Genomic DNA, 14252 nt, shown 5'->3' with positions numbered 1-14252 from the left:
AGCACGGCCACGAATGGCGGGCCGCTCATGACTGTAAAGGCGCGTCCACGCTACCGGCAAACGTGCCGTAACGGCGCGCCGGCTTCCGGCACCGTAGAACGTCGGCCGCGCAAGGGTCGTCCAAACTGCACGGCAGTTTGGCCAGTGCGGCAGTCACGTGACACGAACCAGTCTCACAGATGCTCGCAGCACGAACGTGATCCGACGAGATTGCGCGCCTTTCCTATCATTTCGCGCGCTCGGTGCGCTGTCTGCTCTCTCCAACTTCCAGCGCTGCGCTGCGATGCCCGCTACCGGCGTTGATACAGATGATACTTTAATTACTTTGAATGTCATCATTCTGGCGTGTTCCCTGCTACTCCGGCATCGGCGCACTAAAAACGCAAGGCGGCGAAGGTTCTGGGTGCGACCAAGTTGGAGATACAGAAACGTCGAGGGACAAGCGAGTGCGCTTCTACCACGGCTTCGCGCCAAGGACGAAGCTTATTTTCGAGAGTAAGTTGTGAGGATTCTTAGCGTTTATAGCGAGCCTTCGTTTAAAAATGTAACGATCGATTCGATCCATCGCAGTTTTCTGAGGATGCCACCGAGCATCTTCGACGCATTGCTCACACTGGTCCGACCGCTCATCGAGCGCCAGACAACATCGTTTCAAGACCCAATTTCGGCGCACGATCGGCTTGCTATGACAATCAGGTAAGTTTCATAGTTGTTCAGGCATTGTTGTGCTGCGAAAGCGCTGTTGTGAAAGAATTTTGCTCTGCCACTTATATACTCGCGTTGTTACAATTCTCGTTCCTAGGTGTGTATGTCGCATTGTAACTTTGTTTTGGCATGCGGAAGCAATACTTGAGCGTTCAAGGAAGCTGCACTTTAACTCACAGTGCTGCATTTGGGCTGGTAATTAGATTATCAAGTTTTTTAAAATTCTTCTTTCTATTTTAGACTGGATTGCGAGCAATTTGCTGCTCTTGGAAGTGTTCCTGCAATGGAGACAGATTACTTAGTTGATTATGCAAGAAAAATAATGTGTTGCATGAACGTTATGCTTACTTGTTTCTTCCCCTGGTACAGTATAAGGATTTGCTAGTAGCCTGAAAAATTATTTCAAGCACTCGTTAACCCTTTGAGGGTCGAATTATTTTGAAAAAAACTTTCCCAGGTGGTCAAATTACTTTATTGCGGATCTTGAATGTACAAGATGTATTAAGTCGGGAATAAATAGTAAAAAATAATTAGGAACAATATTTTGGTGTCGGCATCACTCAGAACTGCAAAATGTTTAATAGTATTTCCGAGCATGGTACTCCTTGAAACACGGGTCTACGCACAGCGCCTTATCGCAGTCTGCACACCTAAAATGCGTGTCTCTTCTCTTGAAGCGAGGAGTTGTGTTGGCGCACACATGCCATCTCTGCGTGCGGCTGCCTTGGGCAGAGGTCTGAGGCACCCTCTCGCGTAAGCGCGTTGCCGCGGAGAGCGAGAATACCTCGCGAACAGCGCTGATAAGCAAGTGGTGATAAACAAGCCAAGAGCAGTGCCAATCAAGATAGAAATCAACTTCCGCCGCCCCTGCGAGAACGTGCCGACAAAGAGGAAGACCACGTTTCGCGCGCCTCCGTTGCGATCACGCGTCGGAACCGAAACCGCGAAAGCGCGTTGCCACTGAGAGCGAGAATATCTTGCGAACGGCGCTGAAGCAAGCTAAGAGTAGCGCCAATCAAGATAGAAATCAACTTCCATCGCCCTGCAAGAGAGTGCCAACAAAGAAAAAAGTGACGTTTCACGCGCCTCCGTTGCGATCACGCGGCGAAACCGAAACCGCCAAAGGGGCGTTGCCGCAGTCTGAGCGACGCGCTGAAGTACAGTCTAGTGCACTGTACGCTGAAGCTAGCAATCAGCTATGTTTATCTCCCCAAGAAGGTAGCACCAATTTCAAACGCATCTTGTAAGTGCTAAGAGGTGGCAGCACCTCCCGATGAGCGTTCATCGTCATTATGGCGCGAAATTTCAAACGGAGGGTCGGAACCGTACCCGTACTTGGCTAAGACCTTGCGGGACAGAAAACCGCCGCCGTACATGTACGGCGAAAACCTTCAAAGGGTTAACAGATCTCGAACTGAGTTTGGTGTTTCAATGACGCTGCATTATGTAGAGATCTGCTTGATGCAGCAACACTTGCAGAACTTCCGTAACGACTGAGAAACAAATACAAAACAACAGGGAATTCAAAAATAATGTTTGAACTCGTAATAATGTGTGATAAAATGTTGTGCTTTATTTATTAACCCTTTCAGGGTCGATCTTTTTCACCACATGCCACCGCTCAGGGTCGATGTTTTTAATTGCAGATTCCAATTCTCCTGAGGGACCTACCTCGATAAAAAAATTGCCTTAATTTTTCTAGGGCGATCGTAAAGTGAGAAAAATTATTTTGCGTTTGTATATATGTACTGTGTATAAGCAAAACGTGTCACAAACTACCCCGAATGTCATCTTATCGCCAAGCAGAGGCAATTAGTTTTCGTGACTCTCAAAAAGAAAGGAAAGGAAACGCATTCATGGCGGCATTCTTCCTATGCGCACCCCTGTGAGCACTAAACGAGTGAGAAACAGGCGGTCGCCCTTTGAGCGATTAGTAACGAGATAGCCATCAGTTTTGAGAGCGCAAGAAGCCGAAACCACCCACGAAACAAAACCGAAGCCGCAGCCCGCGCCAGTGCGCAAACAGGTAGTACATAGACGCCCCAGAGCAAACTAGCTCTAAAACAAACCATGCAATGAAAACTGAGAGATGAAGGTGCGCTAAAAAAATTCCCTGTATTTACATCTAAAGTGTATTGTAATTTATTGTTACATCAATGAAAGCAATGTCGCAGGAATGCTATTTATCAGTTGAGATACAACATTAAATATGCTTGTTTTCCAGATTCCTTGCCAATGGTGACACTTTCAGGAGCTTGTCATATAATTTTTTGATTGGACGGTCAACTGCAGCCATGATTGTGAAAGAAACTACAGGCGCAATATGGGATGTACTGCAGGCTGGTTATGTGAGGTTCCCGCAAACCAGCAATGAATGGAAGAAGGTGAAAGTTCGTGAATCGACATTGATATTTACATGCTTTCTAGCCACAACTAAATAAAATTATTATCAGGCATCTATCAAGCAACATATCTGGTCAAATCAGTCTTCACGGCACTGTGGACAGGTGTTTATGATTACTTATTTCACTTGATTATGCTGATCAAGACAGATAAATCCTGTGGTTGCACAGTATGAAACAGGAAACAAGCTCACCAGGAAAATAATTAAAAGTTTAAATGACATGCAGTGCAATGAAATATATGACAGCTGTCAGTATCACATCTACTTCAATTTTTTCTTTGAGGAAGCAACCTTTGGCAAAGCTCTGCAGTTTCTGATGCACATGTGGTGTGTTGCGTAATATTTTTATGTGCATGTCACTGTTTCAGATTGCTGATGAAATGGAAGAGAAGTGGAATTTTCCAAACTGTATTGGAAGTATTGATGGGAAACATGTCCACATTGAGTGCCCCAACAACTCCGGCTCTAGGAACCTCAACTACAAAAAGACATTCAGCGTGGTTATCATGGCTGCTTGCGATGCAAACTACAGGTTCAAATTATTTTACTTTCTACTAGATGGCAGTAAGTGCAAGTTTAATTGGGGACATGGTTAGATATGTATTCAGCTTTGCCCATGGATAATGCATAGGCACACAGTATACTTATGAACGTTAGCAGTGTGTTTAATGGGGCTGGTTGGTGCATTGCAGGTGCATTATTCCGTGTTTATTTCAGATTCATATATGTCGACCTGGTGCATTATGGAGGCGAAAGTGATGGTGGAATATTTTTGAGGTCACCACTGCCTACTATACTTAACGAGCGCAGATGTGGAATACCACCCCCTGCAAATGTTGGTTCGGCAGGCCTGATCCCCTACCTTATGGTTGGAGATGAGGCATTCCCACTAAAGCCATCTCTCATGAGACCATATTCTAGACGTGGTAAGTTATCTTGTCCACTTTGTAAATATAAAGCTACATTACTTTCATTGCTCAATTTTATTACCCTTGCCATAAATCGGCAATCATTCAGGGTGGCCATGACAGTCTTCCTGCTTTCCATTAATGTAGCCATTGTTGAGTGTAAAGAGAGCTAACAAAGCGTATCAATGCCAACTAGGATGACCACTGCCATTGCAAGGTCATGAAAAGCCAAGCATAACATGTTAGGTATTGTTGTTTGTGGGAAATATTGTCAAAAATAGACACTTTCTTTGAGATTATGGATGAGGTGTCGCCGCTGTTTAAATGATTGCTGCTTTCTCTTAGATCTCCAAAGGCATCGAGCTGATGGGACAACGAACGAGGCTTATGTTATGCGAGCCACATTCAATTACCGCCTGAGTCGAGCAAGGAGGCTCATTGAAAATTCGTTCGGCATCGTGGCTAGCAGATGGCGCATCCTTCGAAGACCATTCAGAGCCTCTGAGGAGAGCACTGAGAATATAGTGAAGTCCTGCATTGCATTGCATAATTATTTAATGAAGGACTCTCCTCTCTCGAGAACAACATATAGCCCACCTGGATATGCAGACACTGAGGATTGGGAGGGAAATATAACAGAAGGAAGATGGAGGAGTGAAGAAACTGGGTTGCCATTGAAAGACATTGATAGCACTGGATTTCATTCCTCAAGGTAAATCGCAAAAGTCCTGTCTGTAATATCGCATTATGATTATGCATCCAGTTGAACCAATACTGCACAATAAGTGCACTATGTGACAACTTGTGTTACAAAACAAACTTCGCATGTGCTCTTTCTTTTGCATTCCACAATGTACAAGCTCGGCCTATTTGGCAAGCTTTTACAACCTTCATAAGTCTGACTCAATTCTGAGCCTCCCACGTCTATGGCATCTCTCACAGCCATGTTGCTATGCAATGTTGCATCAGATAATTTACAATGTATGAAAGTAAAATTTGACAGCAAGCTGGTAAATTTTTTGCATGCAAATTTAAGCAAGAGCTTCAAGTGGTGCTGTTTAGTAAAAAACAGAACATCAGGTTCCTCTGCTTAAGGCCCTCCATGCCAAAGAAAGGGAAACATTTAGTAGCAGTGAACTGGGGACGATTACAATTGCGGAAATGGCCTTCATCCTGCAGTGGACATAGAATAGGCTGATAATTAGTCTTGCCACAAATGTAAATTTGTGCTTGTGTTTACAAGGAGGCTGTTACAGTGCTACGCTTTTGACGTTATTTATGAGCATGTTCTTTTGCCATCTTCTAGAGCTGCAATGGACGTGCGGGACCGGCTTGCGCGGTACTTTATACAAGATGGCACGGTGCCATGGCAAGAAAGAATTGTAGCACGTGCAGGCACTAAGGTAAGTACAAGGTTAAGCAGCCAGAGGGAGAGCGGCTTGGCAAACACCTCGCGTGCGACCTAAGATGGATTCAACAGCTGACCGATGATGTTTTTCTCTCCTGCCGCCTTCCGACTCTTGTCCCATAGTCTTACTGAGCATGCCTAGAGGCATCAAACGGTAGTGCCGATTTCCCTTTCTTTTTCAGCAGTGATAAGCAAAACACAAGTACTTAAGAAAAAATATACATTGCTTAGGCGGCAAGCTGACACATTACTTTGAACGCCCAATGGAACACATGCGCACCAATAGCCATTTTACCTTGACATTCTTCAGCTAAAAACAAACTTCAAGGAAAAAAATACTGCATACTTTCTTAAGTGGGAATTGAAACCTAACTATATTTAATAAGCTATGCTTCAGTAACTTAATTAAAAAAAAAATGTACCAAGTGGACAAAGTGTGCATGCATGGTATTTATTGCACTTGTTCTAGCTTAACATGTCTATTGCATAATTTGAGTGAGTGTGAACTGAGTACACAAGACAAAAAGGAAAATGAAACTGCATATTGAAACATGGTAAACAATACAATTTTATTTTCCTCATTGCAATAGCAGCACATGAAGTATGCTTGAATGAAATGATATTGCTATGTTTATCCTGAAGGACTTACATTTCTACCTCAAATTGAAACATGATAAACATTTATTTTTCTTCATTGCACAGTCCCAGGACATGAGGTATGCGTATGCTTAAATGATATTGCTGGTCAAAAGTAAAAATATGAGTTGATTAAATATGACTGAATGTGAAATAAGTTCAAAATTATGTTTATCCTGAAGGACTTACATTTTTGCCTCAAATTGAAGCATGATAAACATTTATTTTACTTCATTGCACAGTCCCAGGACATGAGGTATGCGTATGCTTAAATGATATTGCTGGTCAAAAGTAAAAATATGACTTGAATAAGTATGACTGAATGTGAAATAAGTTCAAAATTATGTTTATCCTGCAGGACTTGCATTTCTGCCTTAAATTGAAACATGATAAACAATACACATTTATTTTTCTTCATTGCACAGTCCCAGGACATGAGGTATGCGTATGCTTAAATGATATTGCTGGTCAAAAGTAAAAATATGACTTGAATAAGTATGACTGAATGTGAAATAAGTTCGAAATTATGTTTATCCTGCAGGACTTGCATTTCTGCCTTAAATTGAAACATGATAACCAATACACATTTATTTTTCTTCATTGCACAGTCCCAGGACATGAGGTATGCATATGCTTAAATGATATTGCTGGTCAAAAGTAAAAATATGACTTGATTAATTATGACTGAATGTGAGATAAGTTCAAGATTACATTAATCCTGAAGGACTTGCATTTCTGCCTCAAATATTAATGTTTGTAATTTAAATGTAACCTCGCAGCGCATTTTTTGTGGCAGCGTGCGAAGCTTACTTGCCACCCACTGCCCCATCGCTGTGCATTCATCCTCTGCTTCTGGCTGTTGCTGCTTCTCGCGGATGCTTCGCAGTGATGCAGAGCATGCCCCGAGCACATTTGTTATTGTGCTTTCAATCTGCTCTCCATTCTTCTGCCTCTTTGTCCTGAAAAATACAACAAATGACAGAGAGTAGTTAAAAGTACAATGTCTTGTGAACTTTTCTCTTTCAGGAAATCTGAACCTAGTACCGGGGAGGATGAGCAGCAGGCAGCGCCCTCTTTGGAGGCCTGCACGAAAACAAAGAAAGAAGAATTAATGGAAATATCTTGCATTAAACTTCATATTACCTTGACACAGTTGTGGCTTCTGTCATTCGCATTGGTGCTGCAGTATCAGTCGATGTCGAGCTGAATAACAAATTCAGTGCACATTGTAAACGCCAGACCAAGCATATTGCTACGTGTAAGGCTACGAGCATTGATGCGTAGATGCATGTGGGTCAAGAGAGAAAGAGGACGAAGTGAAGCGGAGGAGATGATATGGAGTGAATGTGAAGTTTCTGTGCTAAATATTCTCTTAGCCTGGTGTCGTTTCGCCGTAACAGTATGCAATAAAAACTATTTTGCTCAGTCATTGCTTTCTTACCCGTCAGAAGGAGAAAAAAGGGAGAAAAGGAGAGGCAGGGAAATTAACCAGGCTAACGTCCCTTGGCTAACCTGCACAGAGGAAAGGGGATGAGGAATTGAAAGAAAGCAAAAGAGAAATAGTTCACGTGCAGAGCAGTAGATGTAGGTTGTTCATAAGCACATTCTCTGATTCATAGATCTTGGGAAAACAAATTAGCTTACCTCGCAGGATTTCCACAGATTACTACTGTTGGCGATGCACTCCAGCCTTGCTCAACGAAGGAACTGTGTAACCATGAGACAAAATGCATTATTTCTAAGCTCCATGCACTACTATTGCTATGGTTTGGTTTTGTCAATTATTTTATGCCAGTGGCCAATTGGATAAAGTGGCAGCATGTGTGTTATAGAAGCTAAAAAACGTCCTGCATGATATATACTTGCCATTCAATGTCGCCATCATAGTAGAGCTCAGAGTCTTCTGGCTCCCTGTTGGATATGCACATACAAATGAGAATTTCAATACTTTTACAGTGTTCAAAAGTGCATAAAGGCAACATGTCACAATAGTACCAATGGGACTTTCAAACAACGTAACGACATTGTTTCCAGAGCATGGTCATGCTGCGCCGTAAACTGTCTTGGTAGGTTCAGGCTGAAGGCAGTGGTCATATGTTGGTAAAACCGTTAATGGCCACAATAAGCAGCCAGAGGGAGAGCACAATAAGCACTTGCCTGATGTCTTCATCAGAAGCAGCTGGGTCTGCACCTTCGGGGCACCTTCATTGCAGACAAAAGATGTCAGGTTGGCAATACAGAAGTAGCTCTGAGCACACTTACATTTGCGAAAATAATGTCTGCGCCGTCGACTCATCACTTGGGTCACTGCAGCAGTACAGAGAATAAATTGCTATCCATCCTTGACTCGCGAAATGACTGCAAATAATTTGTACATACTTACCCCTCGTGAAGTGGGGTGCTCACGCTGCAGCGCAGCAGTGACCTGTAAAAAAGCAGCTGTTAAATCAATTTGCGAAAGAAAAACATAAAATGGTCATTCATTGTAATCTTTAACAGATATGCTACATATATCGCCGCTGGTTACCAGGTACCTTTGTTCTGCCTCCGGTATATTATTGGAAGCCCTGAGAGAGAAAAAAGAAGAGGCGTGAAAAAGCGTAAGCAACAGCTGATTGAAAAACAAGCATGCAGCGACTCGTGACATCGCGCACTGCCTTTTCTACGTGCACGCAACAGCGCTGTAAAACATAACTGGGGAACGAGTCAACAGCGCGCCGTCGTGTAGCTCTGCATGACCAGGCAATAACTATAAATGTACGCTGAAAGTTACCTCTCGGAGTAGTGGGCTGTGCCCCTCAGTATGCTATCGACGATGCCATACAGCGCCCACTTGGGAGTCTTCGCAGCGCTGCCTCCAGCGCCGCTTCGCGCTGTGCGATCTTGCTCCGTTCTTATCTTGTTCCAGCGATCTCTCGCATGCCTGAACTTCATCATAGCCTGATGACCTAAAGAAAATAGCAGCATTGTCTCAGCCCGCGCGCACAGTATGTCCTTCCGCAGCGCGGGCGAAGGAGATGCTACATGCATGCTTACCTGTTATTCCAAATTCCTTTCCGATTAGGTGCCACCTGTTCATTTTTGCTTCCGTGTCTTTGTATTCAGACTTTGTTTTATCATATAAAAACGGATATTGCCGCACGACTTCTAAAAATCTCTCGATCGGGAATTCCATTTGTGTTGATCGGTGAGCGTACACAAACAAATATGGACCCTAGCAGACGGTGCCAAGCGCGGGAACTCAAGCGGCGGCGCGGTGACGGTAACCATGGCAACCACTCCTCGGTCGCTGATTGGCCACGTCGCCGTACGGCAGCCGCACAAATGGGTCCTCGTCCCATCCTCCGAACGGCAAGACAATCGCGCCGTTCGAGAGCAAAACCGCCGTCGCACGGCGGACCGCGAACGGCAAACGGCGTCCGGCGAGTTGCCGTGCCGGTAACGTGGACGCGCCTTAAGCGTGCGGTGCGGCTCGAGCGTAAACCAGCCACGACTCCGGCTGGCGGGTGCCGCCGTCGGAGCCGGAGCATGGTCTTTACCTCTCTCTCTTTCTCTCTCTCACCCGAACTGGGCTCGGCTGCTGCGCGCGCCTGCCGGCCTTTCTGGCCGCTACTGCTTCCTATGCCTTTCGTCGCGCAGTACGTCTATGACATGCAACGTCCTTTATTGCTAAGCATCGTCGTCCAAATGATTCCGGTGTACAGACAAAATACTAACGTCGAAATTGTACAAAAATAAAAAAAGTTGCAGTTTCGCCCGAAAGCCTAAGGATCGATTGCGATAGTACGTTAGTAGACAGCCATACGAAGTAAGGACAGTGGTTTTATAGGCCGTATAAACTTGGGAACATTCACTGGCCAAATGAACTAACAAGCCTGGCATCAGCGCAGACAAGCAAACATGAACACATCACACTCGATGAGCGCGGACACTCACTGTCAAAATGCTGGTGTGAACATGGCGCGGCAGCAGCTGCGATCGAAGTGACATTCGTGCGGCGCATTGCTTCAACGCAGGAGTGGCGACAACACAGCGCGCGACCGTACAGAGCGCGCGCTTGTTGGCGTAGTGGAAGTCGCCCCGTCCTCTCTCTCCCGCGCTTTCTACCCGCTTTTCTCCGTATATGGCGCACGAGGTTGACCCACGATAGTCAGTTCCCTTGCGCCCGGTCGAGAAACTCGCAGTTGCTGCCGGAGCACAACGCCGCCCCCCTCCCTGCCTCCTTCCGTCCCCTCCCATTCCCCCCGGCCATCCGCGCGACGGAATATGGCGCGTTTCCTCTCGGCTTTCCTTCTTCACGCGCGCCAGATTGAGCCGCGATCATCGGCTTCCCTCGCATGCTTTCATTCGTGCACAGAGCATACGATGCGCGGCAACGGTGTTATGGCCCTTGGACTTTATGCAGAATATCACGGCGACGGCGACGTCAAAAATGCGCTTGGTGCCCACATACAATTGATATCGCAATATAAAAAGAAAAACTGAACAAATATAATACTAAAAGCTTACAACATACCCCGCAGCAAAACTGGTAAACATTATTCGCAGCGCAAAACTCGAAGGACCACTAAGCGGAGTGCAATGGGACATTATTTCCATCGCATTCCCAACTTATAAGTGCTTAGGTCCTGACAAGACAAGACATGCCACCCTCTCGTTAATGCTATAGAATTCCTGTATGTTACCAGCTATATTCTTATTAATCAGGAATCCGACTCCTAGTTCTCGTCTCTCCGCTAAGCCCCGGTAGCACAGGACGTGCCCGCTCCTTAACACGGTACGGTATATGCTTCTTTTGGCCTCCTAACTTCACTGAGCCCTATTATATCCCATTTACTGCCCTCTAATTCTTCCAATAGCACTGCTAGACTCGCCTCACTAGATAACGTTCTTGCGTTAAACGTTGCCAGGTTCATATTCCAATGGCGGCCTGTCCGGAGCCAGGGATTCTTAGCACCCTCTGCAGCGTCGCAGGTCTGACCGCCGCCGTGGTCAGTTGCTTCGCAGCTGCTGGGGACTGAGGGCCGGGGTTTGATTGTTGTGTTAATATAGGAGGTTGTGGCCAAGTACTGCACCAGGGTGGCCAATCCTGCTCTGGTGAGGGAGTGCGTTACCGGCTCTGGTCACCGGCATCAGGCCACACTCCAGGCCTGTTTATGCAATTTTATCAACACGCGGATTTTTTTTTTAATCCGGTGGAAAATTGCGCGGCACCGGGATTCGAACCACGGACCTCTTGCACACGAGGCGGGTGTTCTACCTCTACGCCACCGCTGTTCTTTTTTTTTCTTTATTACATGGAAGGGAAAACTGAAGGTGTATAACAAAGCGGACACAACTACACACTTAAAACTCAGGCAAACACACACATGCATCCAACAAGTGCATCCAGTCTGGCGGAGGTTCCTGCACAGCGTACACACTTCTTACATACGCAGCACTTTCGCGAAAGAAGGATTTTGTAGTTCGCGGGCTTTCGGCATGGCGATCACAGAGTCTACTTCTCCACAGGCTGTATAAACCAAGTACAATGAACATGTCATAGGGAGGACCACCTGTAACCTTAAACGGTAGAAACCTAATTGAGTATGGAGTCATGTCAATGTCCTTTTTAAGCGTCCGTTGGAGAATGTCCCAAAAAAATACAGCGTCCCTACAGTCTATGAAACAGTGATCTATGGTTTCGGCACGTGGACAGAGCCGACAGTTTGTTGACCACAGCACAAAGCAACCCCTCGAATTCAACCAAGTTTTAACAGGGAGTGTTTCCGAATGTAATTTAAAGAAAAATGTTTTTACTCCAGGAGGCACACACATTTTTCGGACGCGTTTAAGTACATCCTGATAAGGTCGGTTTAAATAAGGTGCACGATACAAAGGATCTGGGAAAATAGAGTGAAACAGTGCCGCAGAAATTGCTTTTCGTCTCGCTGTGAACACGTACTCAAGGCTGAATCTAACTTTCAAGAAAAGAAATGTGTCAACAACCTCCTTGAGAAGGCCCCAAGGAGCCTGTGGGACATCTTTGACATTTGATGACACTACTATGTTAGGAAGATTATGAACTAAACGCAGTTGCAACATTTCACGCAAGAACGGATGGTCACTGTCTCGAAAGAAAAACAGGCGAGAAACAATTTGCCTGACGAAGAGGTGTACTAATCCTAGACCACCACGTTCAAGGGGGAGAAACAGATTGTCGCGCCGCATCCATTCACAGCTCGAACGCCAAATGAATGTTGCAAATACGCGATGCAGTGCCTGAAGGCGAAGTCTTGAGCAGTGCAGTACTTGGAGCACATACATAAGACGGGAAGCTAAGAAAACGTTAGACACTTCAGCACGAAAGAACACTGACAAATTCCACCCTCGCCATGAATTCACTTTACGTTGAATTTTGCCAACTTCCCCCGACCAATGAGTGTTGCTATTTCTATACTGTGAGAGAGGCACACCTAAATAACGCAGATCTTCTTTCCATTGAATTCCTGCGTAATGTGATGGCATTGTGGCCCATAATCCAAACCAAAAACCTGAACTTTTTTCAAAGTTAACGCTTGCGCCAGAAGCAGCACAAAATTCTTCTGTAATTGCAAGAGCAGTCTTTACGCTCTTTTTATCGGTACAGAAAAAGGCCACGTCGTCTGCATACGCAAGAACCCGAACCTCATTAGTCAGTAATTTAAACCCTTGGAAATTTTGTTCTTTAAGGATGCCCATACAAAGTGGCTCTAAATACAAGCAGAACAGAAGCGGTGACAAGGGGCATCCTTGTCGTACTGATGATAAAAGCCTAATCGGATCGGAGAGAGAGCCATTCACTATAAGCCGCGTTGAGCCATTAGCATAACATATCCTGACACCTCTAAGGAGCAGAGATCCGATATTTATATGCTCTAGTAAAGTAAACAGGAATGAGTGATTCACCCTGTCGAACGCCTAAGCCAGATCTAGCTGTACCATTGCCACCTGTCCAATCCCCTCAGCTACACACTCTAGCACCGATCTCGCAACATGAATGTTCGTCTGAATGGACCGCCCCCTGATGCCACATGTTTGATGATCACCGACCACAGATCTTACTACAACTTGCAAACGGTTAGCTAATACCCTAGCAAAGATTTTATAATCCATATTGCATAAGGAGATAGGCCGATATCCGTCAACTTTTTGCAATTTCTCTTCATCATCGCTTTTGGCTATAAGGACTGTGTGTCCTTCGTACATTGTGGCGGTTAGGTACCCTACTTCCAAGGCCTCTCGGTACACCTGAAGTAATAATGGCGATAAGAGGGAACGAAAACACTGATAAAATTCGGCAGTAAGGCCATCCGGGCCGGGCGTTTTGCCCTTCGCTAACGAATCTATGCATGAAGTGACCTCATTGATATCAATGTTTTCGTTTGTATAATCGTACTCACCCTGATTTAACTGGGGCAGCAACGATACAATTTTTTTGGCAGCATCTGTATCCAATGGCATATGGTCTCGGAATAGTTTTTGATAATGTTCAAAAAATGCTTTAGTTATTAGAGTAGGCTCGTTAACAATGATTCCACCATACTCTATCTCTAGTGTTTGTTTAGACAGCGCGTGTCGGCGCTCATCACCAAGGGCCCTACTGCAAGGCTGTTCTTCCAGGAAACGCTGCTCTCGCGCCCGCACTAGTGCACCTCTGTATTTTTCTGCGTTCAAAGTTTGTAACTATGCCTTGACCTTATGAATATCATCAATATATTGACCCGGATGTATGCATTCAAGCTCATGCAATTCACTCAAAAGTCTACACAATGCTTTGTAATTATTCTTTTTTTCAAAGGCTAATATTGATGATTCTTCGATAGCTATCATTTTAGCTTCCTGTTTGAATAATTCCCACAAAGCAAAGAGTGGCAAATCCTTGCGGCAAGACACATGAGCTATAAGCTCAGTAATGCGATTTAAGAAACACTCACGCGAAAGTAACTGGTTATTAAACTTCCACAGCTCCCAGCACATACGCCGACTTTGGTACCGACGGCTGCCAAAAGATGCTGAGACTAGGCAATGGTCATTAAAGAATATAGGATGCACAGTGTAACCATGAATAAGAGGTAGCGCGCTAAGAGAAACGTAAATTCGGTCAAGCCTTGCATGCGAGGTACCCTGGAAGTGCGTATATCGACATCCCGCCTTTTCATTTTCCCCAATG

The 14252-nt window shown here is 45.1% G+C and overlaps 1 protein-coding gene across 1 annotated transcript; it reads left to right on the top strand.

The window, feature by feature from the left end:
• Nucleotides 1–500: 500 nt before the first annotated feature.
• Nucleotides 501–7209, top strand: LOC140219283 (uncharacterized). Its single transcript, XM_072289068.1, has 7 exons — nucleotides 501–696; nucleotides 2930–3089; nucleotides 3478–3641; nucleotides 3827–4035; nucleotides 4363–4729; nucleotides 5324–5420; nucleotides 7088–7209. The coding sequence occupies exons 1-7, from the start codon at nucleotides 581–583 to the stop codon at nucleotides 7094–7096; spliced, it is 1122 nt and encodes a 373-aa protein (XP_072145169.1). The 5' UTR covers nucleotides 501–580; the 3' UTR covers nucleotides 7097–7209.
• Nucleotides 7210–14252: the final 7043 nt, after the last annotated feature.

The sequence above is a fragment of the Dermacentor andersoni genome, chromosome 7 (assembly GCF_023375885.2).
Source record: "Dermacentor andersoni chromosome 7, qqDerAnde1_hic_scaffold, whole genome shotgun sequence".
NCBI classification, from domain to species: domain Eukaryota; kingdom Metazoa; phylum Arthropoda; class Arachnida; order Ixodida; family Ixodidae; genus Dermacentor; species Dermacentor andersoni.
The sequence above is the reverse complement of the archived record's forward strand: the minus strand, read 5'-3'. Positions and strand labels throughout refer to the sequence as shown.